This window comes from Pogoniulus pusillus, chromosome 27 (assembly GCF_015220805.1).
Source record: "Pogoniulus pusillus isolate bPogPus1 chromosome 27, bPogPus1.pri, whole genome shotgun sequence".
Taxonomy (NCBI): domain Eukaryota; kingdom Metazoa; phylum Chordata; class Aves; order Piciformes; family Lybiidae; genus Pogoniulus; species Pogoniulus pusillus.
The window spans coordinates 3,987,405-4,009,211 of NC_087290.1; the positions used below are offsets into that span (position 1 = coordinate 3,987,405).

Genomic DNA, 21,807 nt, shown 5'->3' on the forward strand with positions numbered 1-21,807 from the left:
ACTTCATTGCTCTCTCTGGCTTTGGCTGATGCACTGTTCAAACAATTAGCTTTCTCCTTGCTTTGAGCAATGAGATGCCTCTGTGGTGCACATGCAGGTTATTATAGAAGTACAAGTGTCAGGCTCTTGTGGCTCTGTCTTGAGTAGCCTCTGCTTTGAGGGGCAGCTGTCTGAACACAGACACTCAGCTGGAGCTGTAAGCAGCAGCAAGTTTGGCTCTGTTGCCTTTTCCTCAGAAGAGGTGGCAAAGACTTGTTCTGATGTGACAGCTGAGTGCTGTCCCTCTTGCCCCTGGAGATGGCTAAATTCTGGGAGTGTGGATGTGGGACTGAAAGTGCCCTTATTGTGTGTGGAAGTCTTCTGACCCTTTAGGGTATGAGCTGATGAGGCAGGATGCCCTAAAACTCTCCATTCCAGCATCCCACAGTGGTAAGGGTCAGAAAGACCTCTGAAGAGCTGATCTAGTTGGGGATGTAAACTTTGCATCACAGCATCCCACAGTGGTAAGGGTCAGAAGGACCTCTGAAGATCTGATCTATTTGGGGATGTCCCTGCTAGCTGCATTGGGCTTGGGCTAGATGACCTCTGAACATCCCTTCCAACTCGGTGCTTCTATAAGTATCCAATCCAACCCCCTTCTAGTGCAGGATCACCCAGAGTAAATCACACAGGAGCACATCCAGACAGTTTTGGAAGGCCTCCAGAGATGGAGAGCTCATAACCTGTCTGGGCAGCCTGTTCCAGTGCTCTGCCATCCTGACAGTGAATTTTTTTCCTCACTTGTGTGGCTTCTCTTGGGTTCCAGTTTGTGTCCTTTGTCCTGTCACTGAACACCACTGAGAAAAGTCTGGCTCCATCCTCCTGACACTCACCCTTTGGATATTTATAAGCACTGAGATTCCCCTCTCAGGCTGTTCTGCTCCAGACTCAACAGCCCCCAGGTCCCTCAGCCTCTCCTCCTCACAGATGTTCCACTTCAGCATTTTCATAGCTCTCCACAGGCCTCTCTCCAGTAGTTCCATTCTTTGTGGCTGATGCCACTGACCTGTGCTGCTTTAGTCAGAGGTGTTTTTTTTTCCTCTTTGATAAATTTTGAAGCCTTAAACAGTGTAGCTCTCATTCCTGGCCCCTCTGCTGCTGTTCTGCATGGCTGCAACCTACATTTCTGCTTTCATGCTTCTGTAACCAGAGCAGGTAATGGAGAAAGGGCTCTCAGTGGTGACTTCATGTAAATCCTCCACTCCTGTATGGGGAGGGGGTGTCAATTTCAGAGCCATGATAGGATCTAGCTGTGTAAATATTTCATGAGGGAGCCTGAGCTGCTGGCTGTCCCTCTCATTAGCTGGGAGAAAGAATGACTTTGTCTTGATGGTGAATCCCCTGGGAGATGTGAGCATTGACTTGGAACGGGTTTATGCAAACACTTGAGTGGTGAAGTGATCCCATAGGTGCAGTTATTTACTGTAATGAAAATAAATGCTGCAGCCTCCATGTGAAAGAGCAGGATGAGCTGCAGTTATGAAAATCATTTGTCATCATCAGACTCTTTGCTCCCAGGTGGGAAGATTCTGTTGTTTAACTCCAGGCTATCTCTGTTTGAGTCCCACCCTGGCATTAGTGATTCTGGGTTTCTGCAGTGAGCTGCTGTTTTGGATGTGCTGTGTTGTCCTTTTAGGCAAGGGAGGTTCTCCTCTTCCTCTACAGACCACATCTGGAGTGTCATGTCCAGTTCTGGGCTCCCCAACTAAAGAGGAATGTGTTCAGAGAAGGGCCATAGAGGATGATCAGGGGGCTGGAGCAGCTCTGCTGTGAGGAGAGACTGAGGAAGTTTGGGCTTTTCAGTCTGGAGAGAAGGCTCTGAGGAGACCTTATTGTGGCCTTTCAGTATCTGAAGGGGGCTACAAGAAAGCTGGGGAGGGACTTTTTAGGCTGTCAGGTAGTGATAGGAATGGAACAAAGCTAGAAATGAGTAGATTCAGCCTTGATGTTAGGAGGAAGTTCTTCAGCATGGTGAGAGCCTGGTAGGGGTTGCCCAGGGAGGTGGTGGAAGCCTCATCCCTGGATGTTTTTTAAGGCCAGGCTGGATGAGGCTCTGAGCAACCTGATCTAGTGTGAGGTGTCCCTGCCTATGGCAGTGGGGCTGGAACTGAATCATACTTGTGGTCCCTTCCAACCTTGTCTGATCCCATATGCTGAGAAGTGTCCAACAGAGGTGATGAGGATGGAGGGGCTGAAACATCTGTGAGGAGCAGCTGAACAGGTGTTCAGGGAGGTGGTGAAGTGCCCCATTCCTGGAGACACTCAAGGTCAGGCTTGATGAGCTCTGAGCAACCAACTCCAGCTGGGGATGCCCCTGCTAACTTCAGGGTGCTGGACTAGGTGACCTCTAGAAGTCCTTTCTAACCCAGTGCAGTCTGAGATGATTTGTTTTTACTGGACTCAACAATGGGTTTAAGAACTTACAACTGTGCCACACTCTTCTTGTCCTCTAAAGTGACTCCCCTGAAACATTTATCACTTCAAATGTGAGCTCTAATAGAGCTGTTTGTGGCCTGCAAGTCTGCTATTAATCATAGGGACACCATTTCTTCTTGTAGATGATCTTTCACAGCTGGGAGGTTGTGATAAACTAGAGCCAGATCAATCTAGGCTTGTTCCCAGGGCATGAAGTGGCTTTATCAAGCTTCATATTTCTAAACTGCAGGCATGAGTAATAGTAATAATAATATCCTAATTTGGGGGTTGGATGGGCAGGGAAACAATCAGCTGGGCACATTTTGGTGACATAATTTTGGGATTAATGTTCTTGTTTTCCAAGAGGAAAAGTTCAATGATGCTGGTGGTCACATTTGTAATGTAAATACAGGGGGGGAAATGTGTGTGTGAGTGAGTCTGAGGTGAAAGGAAACTAAACAGGGCCCAGAGAGCACATCCAAAACGTTTCTGCTGAGTTTTGTGTCTGTTGGCCACAGGAGAGGTTTTCTGCTCTTCTTTGGCACCCTTCCCTAAAAGCCATCTCCCTTAGGCAGCTGCCCCTGCTGCTCTGTAAACCACTCCACTTGCAGTGTGACAAGTGCTGTCCCTCAGGGGCCTGTACTGGGACCAATCCTGTTCAATATCTTCATCAGTGATGCAGACAGATTGAGGCACCCTCAGGAGGTCTGCAGATGATACTGAGCTGGGTGGTGTGGCTGATGAGATTGAAGGATGAGATGGCATCCAGAGGAACCTGACCAGGCAGGAGAGGTGGACTGAGGAGAATCTCCTGAGGTTCTGTGAGACAGAGGCAGGGCAATCCTTGGTATCAGTCCAGGCTGGGAGATGAGATTGAGAGCAACCCTGCAGAAAAGGACTTGGGGCTGCTGGACATGAGCCAGCAGTAGGCACTTGCAGCCCAGGCTGCGATTGGCCTTCTGGGCTGTGTCAAAGGAAGTGGGACCAGAGATGGAGAGAGGAAATTCTGCTTTTCTGCTCTGAGTCCTCACCTGCAGTGCTGTGTCCGGCTGTGGGGACTCAAACATGAGGCCTGGATCTGCTGGAGAGAGTCCAGAGAAGGCTACAAAGATGATCAGACTGGAGGACCTCTGCTGTGGGGACAGGTTGAAAGAATTTGGGCTGGTCAGCCTGGAGAAGAGAAAGCTCCAGGTAGACCTTAGAGATGCATTTTGTAGAATCATAGAATCGAGCAGGTTAGGAGAGAGCTCCAAGCTCAGCCAGTCCAACCTAGCACCCAGCCCTGGACAACCAACCACACCATGGCACTAAGTGCCCCAGCCAGGCTTGGCTTCAACACCTCTAGCCACACAGACTCCACCACCTCCCTGGGCAGCCCATTCCAATGCCAATTGCACTCTCTGACAACAACTTCCTCCTAACATCCAGCCTAGACCTGCCCTGGCACAGCTCCAGGCTGTGTCCCCTTCTTCTGCTGCTGGCTGCCTGGCAGCAGAGCCCAACCCCACCTGGCTACAGCCTCCCTGCAGGCAGCTGCAGACAGCAATGAGCTCTGCCCTGAGCCTCCTCTGCTGCAGGCTGCACCCCCCCAGCTCCCTCAGCCTCTCCTCACAGGGCTGTGCTCCAGGCCCCTCCCCAGCCTTGCTGCCCTTCTCCAGACACCTTCCAGCACCTCAACATCTCTCTTGAACTGATGAGCCCAGAACTGGTTACAGCACTCAAGCTGTGTCCTGAGCAGTGCTGAGCACAGGAGCAGAAGAACCTCCCTTGTCCTGCTGCCCACACTGCTCCTGAGCCAGCCCAGGATGCCATTGGCTCTGCTGCCCACCTGGGCACTCTGCTGCCTCATCTTCAGCTCCCTCTCTACCAGCACCCCCAGGTCCTTTCCTTCCTGACTACTCTCAGCCACTCTGGCCCCAGCCTGTAGCTGCTTGGGCTTGTTGTGGCCAAAGTGCAGAACCCTGCACTTGGCCTTGTTCAATCTCATCCCCTTGGCGTCTGCCCCCCCATGCAGCCTGGCCAGGTCTCTCTGCAGAGCTCTCCTATCCTCCAGGTTTTTCAATATCTGAAGGAGATCTTCAGGAAGCTGGAGAGGGACTAGGGGTTGGATTTGATCCCTTTGAGTACTTTCCAGCCCCTAACATCCTGTGACTGCCTGGAAGGACCTGTGCTGACAGGACAAGAGACAATGGTTTGAAACTGGAGCAAGGGATATCGAGGTTGGATCTCAGGAGAAAGGGGGTTACAGGAGGTGGGGGTGACCGTGGAGGGGCTAAAAGAGGGGGCGGGACTAATCATTTACTGTAAACCTATGTGGAGGAGAGTCCCAGGTGTGAAGCCTGAGGCTTTGGAGAAGCAGCTGGTGAGGCTGAGTGCCCTCAACTGTCCTGGCTCTCACTTCAGCAAATGAAGCACTGAGTCATTTCTGACTCTTCTTTGGCCTGTCATTTTGGGAAGCAGGGCTTTGGCTCTCCAGGGATGCTCTGCAGGGCTCTTGGGGACCTATCTTGGTCTTGTTTTCCTAATGGAGTAGTTCCCATTATCATTCTACTTAATGAAGATGAATTATGGTAGAAGGCAGGCAATTTATTTCTGACTTCAGCCATGTATTCTGATGTTCCCATGGCCTCAGATAGAATGCTTGACACATCATTGAGTGCACTACAAGACCAAAACTGTGAAGCTCCTATTCAGGGAGGAGGCAGGTGTGGGGGGAGAAAAGGCACAAAGAGGGACCTGCTGCTCTCCTGTCAGCATTGACTTAAGACTCTGTTTGCATGTAGCCTTTGAAGGCTCTATCTAGCCTGGTCTTGAATATTTCCAGGGAGAGAGCATCCACAACCTCCCTGGGCAACCTGTTCCAGTGTCTCCTCACCCTCACTGGAAAGACTTTCTTCCTAATCTTCTGTCTGTCTCCCCTCTCAAAGCCATTGCCTCTCACTCTCTCACTTCAAGCTCTTGTCAAAAGTCCCTCCCCAGCTCTCCTGTTGTCCCCTTCAGGTACTGAAAGGCTGCTCTAAGGTCTCCCTGGAGCCATCATTTCTCCAGGCTGAGCAGTCCCTATTCCTCTTGCTACTCTTTCACTCACAGAAGCACATGATAGTGTATTTCTTTGTCCCAGGCTGTGCTACAACACTCATCCCACACAATAAGGAGATAACAGGATCCACATGGATCCAAGAGCCTCCCAAAGCTCCCCTCTCCAACCCAAATCTGTCTTCCAGCTCGAAGCCATTGCCCCTCACCTTCTTGCTTCAAGCCCTTGTCAAAAGTCCCTTCCTGGCTCTCTTGCAGGCCTCTTACAAGATCTACAGTTTAAGTTGTGATTCTGCTGTTGCCTTGCAAAATCAATCTTCATGAGGAACTTTCCCAAATCAAATCTCTGTGGAGAGAATCCTGCAGCAGTAAGAGAGGTTAACCTTGAGCCAGCAATATGCTCTTGTGGCCAGGAGGGCCAATGCCATCTTGAGGTGTTTTAGAAGGGCTGTGGTTAGTAGGTTGAGAGAGGTCCTTCTCCCCCTCTGCTCTGCCCTGCTGAGGCCACATCTGGAGTACTGTATCCAGTATCACAAGTATCATCAAGGTTGGAAGAGACCTCATAGATCATCAAGTCCAATTCTGGAGGGGGAAATCTCCCTTTTAGGTGGGTGAGGGACTTGGCTTTGGTGTATATGGGGTGGCCTTTTGGGGCTTCTCTTTGACTTGGGGGGCATTTTTGTGTGCCTCTTTTTGTTGGGATCAGTTAACTTCTCAGAGGCTTTCCCCATCTCAGGGGAAGATGCTTGTTAAACTCATGTCATGATTTACTTATAATCATCTCCTCTTTCAGTCATGGAAGGTGATGGGTTGCCAAGTTTCTCACCTCTCAGCTGTCATCCTTTCAACTTTTTTTGTTGACCTTTTACTTCCATTCAGGCTTTTTTGTGCTTAACTGGACAGCAAGGTATAGAAGGGGCTTGGAGCCTGTTATTCTGTAGACTCCAGTAGCTATTTTTAGTCAGCTCTCCCTGCTGTTGGGGTGTTTGGTTCACTGATTACTCAATCCAAGTTTCCAGCAACTCATCTTTGTGTGCTCACAGCCATTTTTCTTGCTGACTGGCAGCAGAGTATCTCAGGTGGCTGTGAGATTGGCAGAGGTTTCATCCCTGGGCTGAGCAAATTGCAGCTGTCTCTGGTTGTGACAGCTGAAGCTTTGTACCTGGAACAGGAAGGTCCTCACAGTGCTCTAGCAGTTTCTGCCTCTTCTTCTGTAGTGTTCAAGAGTGGGTAAGTTAAGTCTGAAGTCAGAGAGACCTGCACAGGCTGGTGAGATGGGCTGAGAAGAATCTCATGAGGTTCAGTAAGGCAAAGTGTGAGGTCCTTTGTCTAGATCAGGGCAACCTTTGGTGTCAGTGCAGGCTGGGGGTTGATGAGATTGAGAGCAGCCCTGCAGAAAAGGACTTGAGGCTGCTGGATATGAGCCAGCAATGGGCACTTGCAGGCCAGAAGGCTGATAGCAGCCTGGGCTGCATCAAAAGCAGTGTGGCCACAAATGGGAGAGAGGGGATCCTGCCCTTCTGCTCTGCTGAGACCTCATCTGGAGTGTTGTGTGCAGCTCTGGACAGGAAGGATATGGAGCAGAGGAGGCCACAAAGATGATCAGAGGCTGGGGCAGCCCTGCTTGAGGACCAGCTGAGGAAGCTGGGGGGTGTTCAGCCTGGGGAAGGCTCCAGGAAAACTTAACAGCTTAGCAGTACCTGAAGTGGGCTACAAGAGTGCTGCACAGGGGTTGTCTGCAGAGCCTGCAGGGACAGGATGAAGGGCAATGGTTTGAAAGGAGAGAAGATTGGATGCTAGGAGCAAGTTCTGCACCAGCAGGATGGTGGAACACTGTAACACGTTGCCCAGGGAGGTGGCTGAGTCCCTTCCCTGGAGATATTCAAAGTGAGGCTGGACAGGGCTCTCTGGGAACCCTGATCTAGTTGAGGATGTCCCTGCAGACTGCAGGGGCAGTTGGACTGGATGACCTTTGGAGATCCCTTCCAACCCAGACCATTCTATGATTTTTGGATGCCCCATGGCAAAATTCGCCTCCTTGATGCCCTCAAGACTCTTCTCCAACCTGAATGATTCTGTGATTGTATGAGAAAGGTCACCAGCTGGTTTGGTTTAGGGATCTCTGAAGGTCTCCAGCTCAACCTTCTCTGACCTGTTCAGCTGTGGGATCCTACCTGGTTTTGCTCAGGGCTTTATCCAAGAGGTCTCTTCCAACCCAAACCATTCTTTGATCTTTGCTTGTGGAAGCCTGCTTCCTGGGCTGTGCATTCTCCCTGCATTCCAGCCTTGCAGGAAGGTTGCTCTCTGAGCTGCTCCTGTGGGCAGCTTGATGTCTAACAGCCTTCTGAAAGAAACCCCCACATGGTTCTTGCCTTTTGCAGATGAGCCTGAACCAGAGGAAAAGTTGTCAGCTTCTCTGGCTGTCCTCTTGCTCCTGGAGTGTGGCCTCCAGAGCTCTGCTTGCTGTGAACTTTAACTCCTACTTCATGTAATTCATGAACTTGAACCCTTAGTGACTCCTTTGGGAAAGTTCTCCTCAGACTTCTTGCTGCCAGGCAGCTTTTCCTGGTGGCCTTGCCAACATTTTCCCTTGCTGCTGGTTCTGTTAGTCCTGGCTCCAGCCTCTGTTCTTACTGTTTGTGCCTTTCACTTGGTAAAACACCCTGGAGCCTTTTGATGGATGAGGCTGTAAATCATGACAAAACCAGGGGGTCCCTCTTGTCTGACCACTGGGAGGTTAAGTAGGAAAGAGACTGAGTCAAAATGGGCATCTTCTGGGTCTCATTGTCTTTCTGGGAGTGAGAAGTTCTTGGGGAACACATTTTCTTTCAGCCATGGCACGTAGAGAGCCATGAGGTTAAAATAACATGGAATCGGGCAGGGTTGGAAGGGAGCACAAGGAGCAGCCAGTTCCAAGCCCCCTGCCATGCCCAGGGACACCCTACCCTAGAGCAGGCTGCACACAGCTTCAGCCAGCCTGGCCTCAAACACCTCCAGCCATGGGGCCTCAACCACCTCCCTGGGCAACCCAGTCCAGCCTCTCACCACTCTCATCACCAACAACTTCCTCCTCACCTCCAGCCTGAACTCACCTCCAGCTTTGCTCCATTCCCTCCAGTCCTGGCACTCCCTCACCCTCAAAAGTCCCTCTCCAGCTTTTTTGGAGCCCCCTTCAGATGCTGGCAGGCCACAAGAAGGTCACCTGGGAGCCTCCTCTACTCCAGCCTGCACAGCCCCAACTCTTTCAGGCTGTTCTCACAGCAGAGCTGCTGCAGCCCTCTCAGCATCCTCCTGGCCCTGTTCTGGACACTCTCCAGCATCTCCACAGCCCTCTTGTCCCAGGGGATCCAGAACTGGATCCAGTACTCCAGGTGGGGTCTCAACAGAGAATCCCCTCCCTGGCCCTGCTGGCCACACTTCTGTTGCTGCAGCCCAGGCTGTGCTTGGCTTTCTGGACTGCAAGTGCTCACTGCTGGCTCCTGTTGAGCTTCTTGTCCAGCAGCACCCCCAAGTCCCTCTCCTCAGGGCTGCTCTCCAGCCACTCTCTGCCCAGCCTGGAGTTGTGCTTGGCACTGCCTTGACCCAGCTGCAGGACCTTGCACTCGGTTTTGTTGAACCTCATGGGGTTGGCTTGTGCCCACCTCTGCAGCCTGTCCAGGTCCTTCTGGATGGCATTCAAAATAGTTTGATTTAAATAACACTACTTTGGGGTTCAGGGGTCTCTTCTCTTTCTCAAACATCCAGTATTAGTTTGAAGAGAGCCTGATGGAAAAGGGAGAGAATAGTGGGCACCAGGACATCCTGTAGAGTACACTGCAGAAGAGGAGTGACAGAATACATCCAGACCTCAAAGATCATCTGGTCCAACCCTCCACCCAGCACTGAAGGGTCAGCACTAAACCATGTGGCAGTGGTGAGCCCTGGTGGCCATGCTTTGGATGTGGCTGTGAATGACTTTGGTAGCCTTGTTTGGAATCCTAGCATCATTTGGCTGGAAAAGACCTTTAGGGTTGGGTCCAACCATTCTCTATCTCTACCCAGTCTGGTGCTGAGCCATGTCCCTCGACACCACATCTCTGTCTCTCTGAAGCACCTCTGGGGATAGGTATTCAACCACCTTCCTGGGCAGCCTGTGCCAGTCTTTGAGAAGCCCTTTAGGGAGAAGTCCAACTTAAACCTCTCTTGGTGCAACTTGAGACTGCTTCCTCTTGTCCTAATAGGAAATCTTTTGCAGCACTTGAGCTGTGAGAGGCAGTGACCTCTCTACCTTTGTGGGGAATGCTGAGTTCTATTCTTTATCAGCCACCCTCTGCCCTGGACTCATCCAAACTGAGCTTCTGCCTGTGTCTTCAGGATGTGCTGCATGTAGGGAGAGGAGAAGGCTCCAAGGTGACCTTGTTGCCTTTCAGTATCTGAAAGGGGTTACAAGAAAGCTGGGGAGGGACTTCTTAGGCTGTCAGGCAGTGATAGGACTGGGGGGAATGAACAAAGCTAGAAATGGGTAGGTTCAACTTGGAAGTTAGGAAGAAGTTGTTGAGCATGAGAGTGGTGAGAGCCTGGGATGGGTTGCCCAGGGAGGTGGTGGAAGCCTCATCCCTGGAGGTGTTTAAGGCCAGGCTGGCTGAGGCTGTGTGCAGCCTGCTCTAGGGTAGGGTGTCCCTGGGCATGGAAGGGGGCTTGGAACTGGCTGCTCCTTGTGGTCCCTTCCAACCCTGCGTGATTCTATGACAGTAAAATGGAAGAGATGTCTTCTGTATTCATTTGTAGAGGAGGATGGCCAAGTCCTTTAGGATAAGGGGGCATGGGTTGAAGCTTGAGGAGAGCAGATTTAGACTGGAGATTAGGTAGGAATTCCTTTATAATGAGGGTGGGGAGACACTGACACAGGTTGTCCAGGGGGGTGCTCAAGGCCTGGTTGGATGAGGTCCTTGAGCTACCTGTTCTAGTGGTAGATGTCCCTGCCTATGGCAGAAGATTGGAACTGGATGAGTTTTAAGGTCCCTTCCAACCCACTCTGAGTCAATGAATCCTTACACTTGAGACTCTGTAGCTCTTCTTCAGGTCTCCTTTAGTGCAGTAGTGGAAAACCCAAATGTCTTCTTCAGGAGCTATGCTGAGCCTTGGGGACCCAAAGAACCGGAGGGGTTCTCTAGCTGTGAGCATGGATCAGAGGATGCCTCTTCAGGGTTGTGTTTCTTTTAGCAGTGAAGTATTTCAAGGGCAGGAAGAACTCTTGTCACTGCTTGTTTGATTTGTTACAGAGAGGCAGTAATGTGCCTTGGATTTACTGCAGGCCTTTCTGCTAAATCACCAGCCCTGGAGAAGTTGGCTCTGTGCAGAGTTAACTTGGTTCACTCCCAACCCTAAAGAACAGATGTGACAGGTTTGTTAAGCAAATAAGTAAACTTCCTGGGGCTATGAATTCCATTTCCTCCAAGAAATACTTAAAGGCAATCACTTGCCAAAGTGAACAAGTCAGATATTGCTGCTGAGAGACAAACCAGATGATTGTTTGGTTTGCAGCTTTCCACATCAAGCTGGGGGGAGGAGGGGAACCCCATGAGAGGGGGAAAAATGATTATTGAAATGTTTCAGGCCTGCTTGTGAGGTGGTCTTTCAGCTGGCATCCTCATCTGGTGGTGTTTGCTTCAGGAACAGGCATGAAAGGCAGGTAGAAATGCAAAGCCTTGCCATGGAGATGTTCTCTCTCTGAAGGCTGCCTTGGATGGGATGTCTCATTTGTACTTGAGTCACTCGCTGCATGGGAGGGGTGCATCCCTTCCACTCAGCTTTGCAGGTGACTCCAGGCTGTGTGGTGTGGTTGGCATGCTGGAGGGAGAGGGTGGGCATCCAGAGAGACCTCTACAGGCTTGAGAGGTTGGCCAGTGCCAGCCTTAAGGAGTTCAACAAATCAAGTGTGAAGTGCTGCATCTGGGTTGGGGCAGTTCCAAGCACAGCTGCAGACTGGGCAGTGCTGAGGAGAAGGACTTGGGAGTGCTGGTTGAGGAAAAGCTCTATAAGCTGACAATGTGCAGGGCCAGCTGTGTCCTGAGCTGATCCCCAGCAGCATGGGCAAGGAAGGGATTCTCCACTCTGCTGAGATCTCCCTTTGCAGTGCTGGGGCCAGCTCTGGAGCTACCAACACAGAAAGGACACAGAACTGATGCTGTGTGTTACAAAGGTGATCAGGGGCTGGAGCACCTTGTTGCAGAACCATAGAATCAGTCAGGGTTGGAAGGGGCCACAAGGGTCATCTAGTTCCAACCCCCTCCCATGGGCAGGGACACCTGACACTAGATCAGGTTGCTCATAGTCTCATCCAGCCTGGAGTTAAACACCTCCAGGGATGAGACTTCCACCACCTCCCTGGGCAACCCCTTCCAGGCTCTCATCACCCTCATGTTGAAGAACTTTTCTAACATCCACTCTGAATCTCCCCATTTCCAGCTTTGCTCCATTCCCCTCTGTCCTATCACCACCTGATAGCCTAAAAAGTTCCTCCCCAGCTTTCTTGTAGCTCCCTTAAGACACTGAAAGGCCACAATGAGGTCTCCTCAGAGCCTTCTCTCCAGACTGAACAGCCCCAATTGCCTCAGTCTCTCTTCATAGCAGAGCTGCCCCAGCCCTTCTCTGGACACCTTCTAGTGCATCCATATCCCTCTTGCAATAAAGTCTTATCACCTCTTTCTTGAGAGAAGAGCCCAACTCACACCTGGTTCCAGCCTCCTTTGTAGAGAGACAGAAAGTCTCCTCTCAGCCTTCTTCAGGCTGAACAACCCCAGTTCCTCAGCTGCTCCTCCCCAGTCCTGTTCTCCAGACCCTAACACAGCTGCTTTGCCCTTCTCTGGACACACTCCAACACCTGAATGTCCTTATTGGAGTGATGGCCCCAAAATTGAACCCCGTGCTCAAGGTATGTCCTCACCAGTGCTGAGTACAGGGGGACAATCACTTCCCTGGTCCTGCTGGTTGCACTGCTGCAGGATGCTGGTGACTTTCTTGGCCATCTGGGTGCACACAGAGCACACAGAAATAGATTCCTGCAGAAGTTTTATTTAAAGTAAGCAAAAAAGAGACTAACTTGAGCCCCTAAACAAGTATTTTACTTTCCTGTCCCCTTCTCAAGTGCTTCTCTGGAGCTGTTTGTCCTCAAACCTTTGAGTCTGTCCAGGATTTCTTTGGGTTTTCTCTTTGTGTGTGGTTATTTTGTTGGCTTCTTTCTGAGGCACCTTAATGTTGTGTAATTCTGCCCTCCTGAGACCCCATCTGGAGTACTCTGTGCAGTTCTGGGGCCCTCAACACAAGGACATGAAACTGTTGGAGCCAGTCCAGAGGAGGCCACAAAGATGCTCAGAGGGCTGCAGCAGCTCTGCTATGAGGACAGGCTGAGAGTTGGGGATCTGCAACCTGGAGAAGAGAAGGCTTCAAGGAGATCTTATAGTGGCCTTCCAGTATCTGAAGTGGGCTACAGGAGGGCTGGGAGGGAATATTGACAAAGTCTTGTAGTGAGAGGATGAGGAGGAATGGGTTTGAACTGGCAGAGGGGAGATTGAAAGTGGATGTTAGGCAAGGGTTGTTTGCAGTGAGGGTGGTGAGAGACTGGCAGAGGTTGCCTGGGGAGGTTGTGGCTGCTCCCTGCCTGGAGGTGTTCAAGGCCAGGTTGGATGAAGCCTTGAGCAACCTGTTCTAGTGGGAGATGTCCCTGCCTATGGCAGGGGGTTGGAACTGGCTGAGCTTTGAGGTCCCTTCCAACCTAAACCATTCTATGAATTCTGCTCGGGTACAGAAAGATTCCTTTGGGAAGGGACTCTTCAGGGTGTCAGGTAGTGATAGGAGTGGGGGGAGTGGAACAAAGCTGGAAATGGGTAGATGCAGACTGGATGTTAAAAAGCTCTTCTCTATGAGGGTGGTGACAGCCTGGGATGGGTTGCCCAGGGAGGTGGTGGAAGCCTCATCCCTGGAGGTATTTAAGGCCAGGCTGGCTGAGGCTGTGTGCAGCCTGCTCTAGTGTGAGGTGTCCCTGGGCATGGCAGGGGGGTGGGACAGGCTGCTCCTTGTGGTCTTTTCCATCCCTGACTGATCTATTTTCTAGGCACAGCCTGGTCCCTTTCCCTGTTGGTGGAGATGCAGTTTGGCAAGTCAGGAGCAGTGGTTTCCTTAGTGATGCTAACAGTTGCTGGGGCAGACTCACACTGGAAGCATTTGTGTGAACTTCTTGATGTCTTTGGCACCAAAAAGAAGCTCCAGCACTGTGAAAACAAAATGTCCTCTGTTGGTTTTTGTTTGTTGTTTATCCTTAACTCCCTTTCAATATTTCAAGTGAAGCCATAAAGGAGTGACAGATTACAAGCTGCATGAAATACTGAAGTGATTATTTACACTTCTCTGCTTCCCTTGTGCAGACATCAAACCATAAATAGCCATAAAGTCTCAACAGGGATGCTGAGTGGGGGGGGGAGTGAGTTTCTCACGTGCAAGGCTTTGCTTCTCCTGCGTGGAACTTTGTGCCAGAAGCTGATGTGCCTGCATCTCACACAGTCAGAATGGCTTAAGGTGGAAGGGACCTCACAGGTCAGCTACCCCAACCTCCCTGCCAAGGGCAGGGACACCTCTTAGCTACTCCAGGCTGCTCAAGGCTTTGTCCTTGCCTTGGACACCTCCAGGGAGAGTGGCATCCATCAACCTCTTTGGCAACCTATTTCAAAGTCTCATCTCTCTGGTACTAAACAACTTCTTAAGATGCTGTCTACTACTCTTCTTTAGCTTCAAACCATTTCCCCTTGTCCTGACCCCAGACACCCTTGTGAGAAGTCCCTCTGCAGCTTTCCTGTAGGATCCCTTCAAGTACTGGCAGGCAGCTCTAAGGTGTTTTCTCCAGGGTGAACATCTCCACCTCCCTCAGCCTGTTGTCATAGCAGAGCTGCTCCGGCCCTTGGATCATCTTTGTGGCCTCCTCTGGACTTGCTCCAGCAGCTCTGTTGGGGACACCAGAACTAGATGCAGTACTTCAGGTGGGGTCTTGCCAGAGCAGAGGGCCAGAATCCCCTGTTTTGTCCTGCTGGCCTATAAAGCAGCATCCTTTGGAAGCTGAGCTCAGCTGGGATGCTGTGGTGGTGGCTGCAGGGCAGAGGGAACAGCCTTTTCCTTCAGGGCCTTTGGTGATGGCTGAATCTTGGTGGTGAACGTGGCTGCACATGAGGTGACTTAGAGAGCACAGCTTCTCTGAGAGCTCCTGGCATGCCTCACTGTATTGATGTGGCTTTCTTGCCTGACCTGTCTCAAATAAGTGGGATGAGAGCTGCTGGCCACTCACAGCAGGTGTCTCAGGAACACATGAAATGGTTTAGTCCTTCTGCTTTGTGTTCTCCCTGTGGTGTCAGATGGTGGGATGAGAAGAAATGACCTCACCTTGTGCCAGAGGAGGTTTAGGTTGGATATTAGGGGGAAAATTAATTATTTGCTGTAAGAGTGGTCAGGGCTTGGCACAGGCTGCCCAGGGAGGTGATGGAGTCTCCATCCCTGGAGGTGTTCAAGAAACCTGTGGACATGGCACTTGGGAGCATAGTTTAATGGGCATGGTGATGTTGGGTTGATGCTTGGACTGGATGATCTTGGACCTCTTTTTCAATTGAAACAATTCCTTGAGCCTCTCTTGCTCTCAGATAAGATTCAAACACTTTATTGCTTAATGTCCTGGAGCATTTTACTGCTGCAGAACAAATCTGGCGAGGGCTGGGGTAGGTTTTTTTTTCTTTTCAGCCTTACTGTCCTAATTTCCTGAAGGGTGAGAACATGATGGGGAGAGGGATGACATGCAGGACTCCACAGATGCATCAAGTCTGTGTGAATCCACAGGAATTTGTGTGGGCACTTGTGTCACTTCTTAAGTTTAGCAGGTTTGTGGCTGAAGTGTGTCAGGGGTGCTTTAAAAGATGTTTGGATCTAAATGGCTGTGATAATTCACTGTCTTCAAACAGAGAGACCCTGAGCTCCAGGAAGGAGATGGTGGAACAAGCCTGACTCCAGAAAACACTGGGAAGAAGGAGGAGGGTGAGAAGAGAGAGATGATAACCCCAGCTCTGAGAGAAGCACTCACAAAACAAGGTGAGGTTCTGCAAAGACTCAAAGGTGAACCAGAGCTGAGTGGCAGAGTTTTAACAGAGCAGATAAGAGATGAGCAAATGGCCCCAAATTACATCAGGGGAAGTTTAGGTTGTTTATGGGAAGAAATTCCTTTACTGAAAGGGGTGGCACAGGCTGCCCAGGGAGGTGTTTGAATGCCCATCCCTGGAGGGGTTTCCAAGAGTCAGAGATGTGGTGCTGAGGGCCGTGGGTTAGCACCAGCCTTGGTAGACACAGAGAGAGAATGCATCAGGTTGGAAGGGACCCTTGAAGGTCATCTAGTCCAAGCCTCTGCAGTGAATAGACACATCTCCAGCTAGATCAGGTTGCTCTGGACCCCATCAAGTTGGACTTTGAATGTCTCCAGGGAAGGGGCCTTCACCACCTCTCTGGGCACCCTGTTCAAGTATTTCGTTGTGCAGCACTTTCTCCTAGTGTCCAACCTAAATCTACTCTGCTCCAGTTTTAAACCATTGCCCCTTGTCCTAGTGCCACAAGCCCTTGGAGGCAGTCCCTCCCTAGCCACCCTGTAGGTCCCCTTCAGATAGATGATGGTTAGGCTTGAGAATCCTAAGCTTCAGCCCTAAGGAAAAGGACCTGGGGGTCGTAGTTAATGAAAAGCTCAACATGAGCCTGCAGTGTGAGTGCAGCCCAGACAGCAACCCTGTGCTGGGCTGCAGCAAGAGCAGTGTGGGCAGCAGGGCAAGGGAGGGGTTTCTGCCCCTTGGCTCTGCTTTCCTGAGACCCCACCTGCAGTCCTGGGGGCAGTTCTGGAGCTCCCAAAACAAGTAGGGCATGGAAGTGTTAGAGCAAGTCCAGAGGAGGCTGCAAAGATGCTCAGAGGGCTGCAGCAGCTCTGCTCTGAGAACAGGCTGAGAGAGTTGGGGCTCTGCAGCCTGGCGAATAGAAGGCTTGGAGGAGACCTTGCAGTGGCCTTCCAGGATCTGAAAGGGGCTCTGGGAGGGCTGGGGAGGAACTATTGACAAGGTCTTGTAATGAGAGGATGAGGAGGAATGGGTTTAAACTGGCAGAGGGGAGATTGAAAGTGGATGTTAGGAAGAAGTTGTTTGCAGTGAGGGTGGTGAGACACTGGCAGAGGTTGCCTGGGGAGGCTGTGGCTGCTCCCTGCCTGGAGGTGTTCAAGGCCAGGTTGGATGAGGCCTTGAGTGACCTGTTCTAGTGGGAGGTGTCCTTTCCTATGGCAGGGGGTTGGAAATGGATGATCCTTGAGGTCTGTTCCAACCTAAACCACTCGATGGTTCCGGTGCTGACTGAGAGGGAAGTGGTGTGTGTCTTCCAGCACAGTGCCCTGGGTTTTGTGGTGCAGGGCTGTGTGCTGTGGTTGGCACAGGCATGTTTCAGTCTGTCTTGCTTTCTGACCCAGTCTGTGTTGGCTTGGTTTTGGGGAGGGAATGAAGCTGCTTTTGTGATGGTATAGAAACAGTGGTCACTGGGAGATGAGAATGGAGCTGAGGAAGGTCACTTTGCTACCATCATTGTCCTGACACAAAGGCAAACTCCCCAGAGAACTCAGATTTCCTTGTGGTGTTCCAGGGACAGGAATTAATTCTCCAGTTAAGTGAGGGTTGTGTTTCTGCCTTCCTTCGTTGCTGGGGGTAGTGCCAGCATTGAACCAACCAGTAGGATCTGCTTACATAAAGCTGTAGTTTCAAAGACTTAACCTCCTCTGTGTCCTTAGTTTGGCACAATCCTCTCCTCTTGTCCTCTGCTGCTGACCTCATTCTTTGTCATTTAGCAACAAAGAGAAGTTGCTTTTCTTTGTTCACACCTCACATAACGTTTTTTTGTCTACAAATATAAGACAAGGCAGGACACAGCTCTTGGAGTGAGCCCAGAGGTGGCCACAAAAATGATCTAAAGGCTGGAGCAGCTCTGCTGTGAAGACAGGCTGAAGGAGCTGGGGATGTTCAGCCTGGAGAAAAGGCTCCAGGGGAACCTTAGAGCTGCCTGCCAGTGCATTAAGGGATCCTACAGGAAAGCTGCAGAGGGACTTAGTGTAAGAGTGGCTAGAGACAGAACAAGGGAGGGTGGTTTGAATCTGAGGGAGAGCAGGGTTAGAGTGGAGCTGTGGAAGCTCTTCAGTAGGAGGGTGGTGAGACTCTGGAAAGGGTTGCCCATAGAGGTTGTGGATGCCTCCTCCACCTCTGGGTGTTCAGGCCCAGATTGGATGTGACCTTGAGCAAACCAAATCTAGGTGAGAGATGTCCCTGCCCTTGCCTTGGCATGGGGAGGGTGGAGTAGCTGACCTCTGAGGTCCTTTCCAACCTGAGCCATTCTTTGAGTGTCACACCAAAACTCCTTCCTTCCCTCAGCACTTCCCCTGCCCCCCTCTGCCAAGAACAAGTGCAATTAGCCACAAAATCTAATTTATTTAGCAACAGCTGCTTGCTTTGGGGGTGTAGGTTCAGTGTCTTGGCATAATTAGCCTAAGAGAAATGGGGGAAACTCCAATAGTAGAAGGTCAAGGGAAAGTTTTTCTATTACACAACCACCATTTAAAAGAGGTTTGCCTTTGACCAGCATCTCTTCAGCTTCTTATTTCAGCAATCCCAAGCACAAACCCAGGCTGGGCAGTGAGTGGCTGGAGAGCAGCCCTGAGGAGAGGGACTTAGAAGTGCTGCTGGAAGAGAAGCTCAACAGGAGCCAGCAGTGAGCACTTGCAGCCCAGAGAGCCAAGCAGAGCCTGGGCTGCAGCAGCAGAAGTGTGGCCAGCAGGGCCAGGGAGGGGATTCTGCCCCTCTGCTGTGCTCTGCTGAGACCCCACCTGGAGTACTGCATCCAGTTCTGGAGCCCCTGGGACAAGAGGGCTGTGGAGATGCTGGAGTGTGTCCAGAGCAGGGCCAGGAGGATGCTCAGAGGACTGCAGCAGCTCTGCTGTGAGCACAGACTGAAAGAGTTGGGGCTGTGCAGGCTGGAGCAGAGGAGGCTCCCAGGTGACCTTCTTGTGGCCTGCCAGCATCTGAAGGGGGCTCTAAAAAGCTGGGGAGGGACTTTTGAGGCTGTGAGGGAGTGGCAGGAGTGGGGGGAATGGAGCAGAGCTGGAGGTGGGGAGAGTGAGGCTGGAGGTGAGGAGGAAGTTGTTGGTGATGAGAGTGGTGAGAGGCTGGAGTGGGTTGCCCAGGGAGGTGTTTGAGGCCCCATGGCTGGAGGTGTTTGAGGCCAGGCTGGCTGAGGCTGTGTGCAGCCTGCTCTAGGGTAGGGTGTCCCTGGGTATGGTGGGAGGCTTGGAACTGGCTGCTCCTTGTGCTCCCTTCCAACCCTGCCTGATTCTATGATTCTATTTTGGTTCACCTTCAGGCAAATTTACCTTCCTGTAGATGAACTGAAGATTGCCTAACCAATGACTTTAGCCCTGGCACTGAATTTCAGCTAAACACAACCTTTGCTTCTGGGTCTTTTTGGTGCTAACCTTTGGACTCGCTTGCTCACACACTGTGCAAAGATGTGCTCTGTGATAGCTGCTTTTAAAAGCTGCAGCCAACCTTGTGTTGTCAGGAAAGGCTCTGATGCCCTTCTCATCAGTGCTCAGCCTTGCATAAAATAGAAATGCAGCACAAACTATTTAGTGCCTGCAAGGACCAAGCAGAGGGAGACTGGCAGCTGAAGCACTCGGCTGTGTTATGTTTGCAGTGGAACCACTTTACCCTCTTTTAATGCCTTGCTAATTTCACCTCTTCAAGTGGATGTCACAAAAGAAACTGAAAATAGAAGCAGACTTCTCATATTAATGCTTCCTGTGGTGATTAGTAGACACAGCCTGACATGTTCAACAATGGACAGTTGCAGCCCAGAAGACTAGTGGCAGCCTGGGCTGCATCAAAAGAAGAGCAGGCAGCAGGTTTTTCTGCCCCTCTGCTCTGGTCAGACCTCACCTGGAGTCCTGTAGGGCTCTGGAGGCCCTCAGCACCAGAAGGATGTGGACCTGATGGAGAGGGTCTAGAGGAGGGCCCTACAAAGACAGGCTGTGAGAGCTGGGGCTGTTCAGCCTGGGAAAGAGAGGACTCTGGGGAGACCTTAGAGCAGCCTACTGGTGACTGAAGAGGCCTGCAAGAAAGCTCAGGAGGGACTTTGTATAGAGGCTTGTAGGGGTAGGACAAAAGGCAGTGGTGTGGTCAGGGAAGCCAGTGGCATCCTGGCCTGGATCAGGAGCAGTGTGGCCAGCAGGACAAGGGAGGTTATTCTTCCCTCGTACTCAACACTGGCCAGGCCAGTGCTGTGTCAAGGTGCCAGGCCAGGCACCTTGATTGCTGTGTCCAGTTATGGGCTTATCAGTTCAAGAGAGATGCTGAGGTGCTGAAGGTGTCCAGAGAAGGTCAACAAGGCTGGTGAGAGGCCTGGAGCACAGCCCTGTGAGGAGAGGCTGAGGGAGCTGGAGGTGTGCAGCCTGCAGCAGAGGAGGCTCAGGGCAGAGCTCATTGCTGGCTACAACTACCTGCAGGGAGGCTGTAGCCAGGTGGGGTTGGGCTCTGCTGCCAGGCAAGAAGCAACAGAAGGGGACACAGCCTGAATCTGTGCCAGGACAGGTCTAGGCTGGATGTTAGGAAGAAGTTCTTCCCAACAAGAGTGATTGGCATTGGAATGGGCTTCCTAGGGAGGTGGTGGAGTTGCTGTGGCTGGAGGTGTTGAAGCCAAGGCTGGCTGGGGCACTTAGTGCCATGGTCTGGTTGGTTGGGGCTGTGTGCTCGGTTGGGCTGGCTGAGCTTGGAGCTCTCTTCCAACCTGGTTGATTCTATGAAACTAGAGCAGGGTGGGTGTAGGCTGGACATGAGGAGGAAGCTCTTTACTATGAGGGTGGTGAGATGGTGGAACAAGTTGCCCAGGGAGGTGGTGGAGGCCTCATCCCTGAAAACACTCAAGGTCAGGCTCAATGGGGCTCTGAGCAACCTACTGGAGTTAAAGATCTCCCTGCTGGCTGTGGTGGTGGGGGGGGTTGGACCTAGATGACCTTTAGAGGTCCCTTCCACCCCACTGCATTCCATTACTCTATGTTCATATTTGCTTTCAGGTTCTTCAAACAGTTCCTACTGGGCTCAAAGCTTGGCCCTGCATACCAGAGGGATTTTATAGATGGAGAAGGTTGCCTTTCCAGAGCTTCTGGCTGTTCAGGCAGTGCATTTCAATCCACTTTTACTTTGAGAGGGCATCTTAAAAGTGTTGTTTCAATAGGGAAGGTGACTGTAAATCAAAACAAACAGAACAGCCAACCCCCAGTGTGAATCCATGGGACTACTTCAGTGTCCCTTCCATCAGCTGTGGTTATTTCACATGTTTGATATAATGTTCCTTTTCCTGCTGCTGGAAAGTCAGCACAGCAACAGCAGAACAGCAGCATGCTGTGCTCTGCTTGACTTGTTAACCAGCCTGAGCTGCTCTTGGGTTTGCCAAAAGTCTCTGTGATGGTGATATGGACTGTGGCACTGAGTGTGTCCTCAGCAAGTTTCCTGATGAGCTGACAGGCTGCAGGGCAGGGATCCATCCAGAGGGACCTGGACAGGCTGCAGAGGTGGGCACAAGCCAACCTCGTGAGATTCAACAAGACCAAGTGCAAGGTCCTGCAGCTGGGTCAAGGCAATGCCAAGCACAGATCCAGGCTGGGCAGTGAGTGGCTGGAGAGCAGCCCTGAGCAGAGGGACTTGGGGGTGCTGCTGGATGAGAAGCTCAACAGGAGCCAGCAGTGTGCACTTGCAGCCCAGAAAGCCAAGCAGAGCATCAGGAAAAGTGTGGCCAGCAGGGCTAGGGAAGGGATTCTCCCCCTCTGCTGTGCTCTGCTGAGACCCCACCTGGAGTACTGCATCGAGTTCTGGAGCCCCTGGGACAAGAGGGCTGTGGAGATGCTGGAGAGTGTCCAGAGCAGGGCCAGGAGGATGCTCAGAGGGCTGCAGCAGCTCTGCTGTGAGCACAGACTGAAAGAGTTGGGGCTGTGCAGGCTGAAGCAGAGGAGGCTCCCAGGTGACCTTTTTGTGGCCTTCCAGCATCTGAAGGGGGCTCCAAAAAGCTGGGGAGGGACTTTTGAGGCTGTCAGGGAGTGGCAGGAGTGGGGGGAATGGAGCAGAGCTGGAGGTGGGGAGAGTGAGGCTGGAGGTGAGGAGGAAGTTGTTGAGCAGGAGAGTGGTGAGAGGCTGGAATGGGTTGCCCAGGGAGGTGTTTGAGGCCCCATGGCTGGAGGTGTTTGAG

At 51.5% G+C, this 21,807-nt stretch overlaps 1 protein-coding gene across 8 annotated transcripts in view; it reads left to right on the forward strand.

Annotated features, from left to right (window-relative positions):
• The window catches only part of LOC135187429 (S-adenosyl-L-methionine-dependent tRNA 4-demethylwyosine synthase TYW1-like), a 138,898-nt gene that overhangs the window by 9,188 nt on the left and 107,903 nt on the right, over positions 1–21,807 (forward strand). For all 8 annotated transcript variants that reach the window (XM_064166124.1, XM_064166125.1, XM_064166126.1 and 5 more), the window contains exon 8: positions 15,468–15,594. In XM_064166124.1, the coding sequence (XP_064022194.1) occupies positions 15,468–15,594 (127 nt within the window). The remainder of the gene's footprint in view (positions 1–15,467; positions 15,595–21,807) is intronic.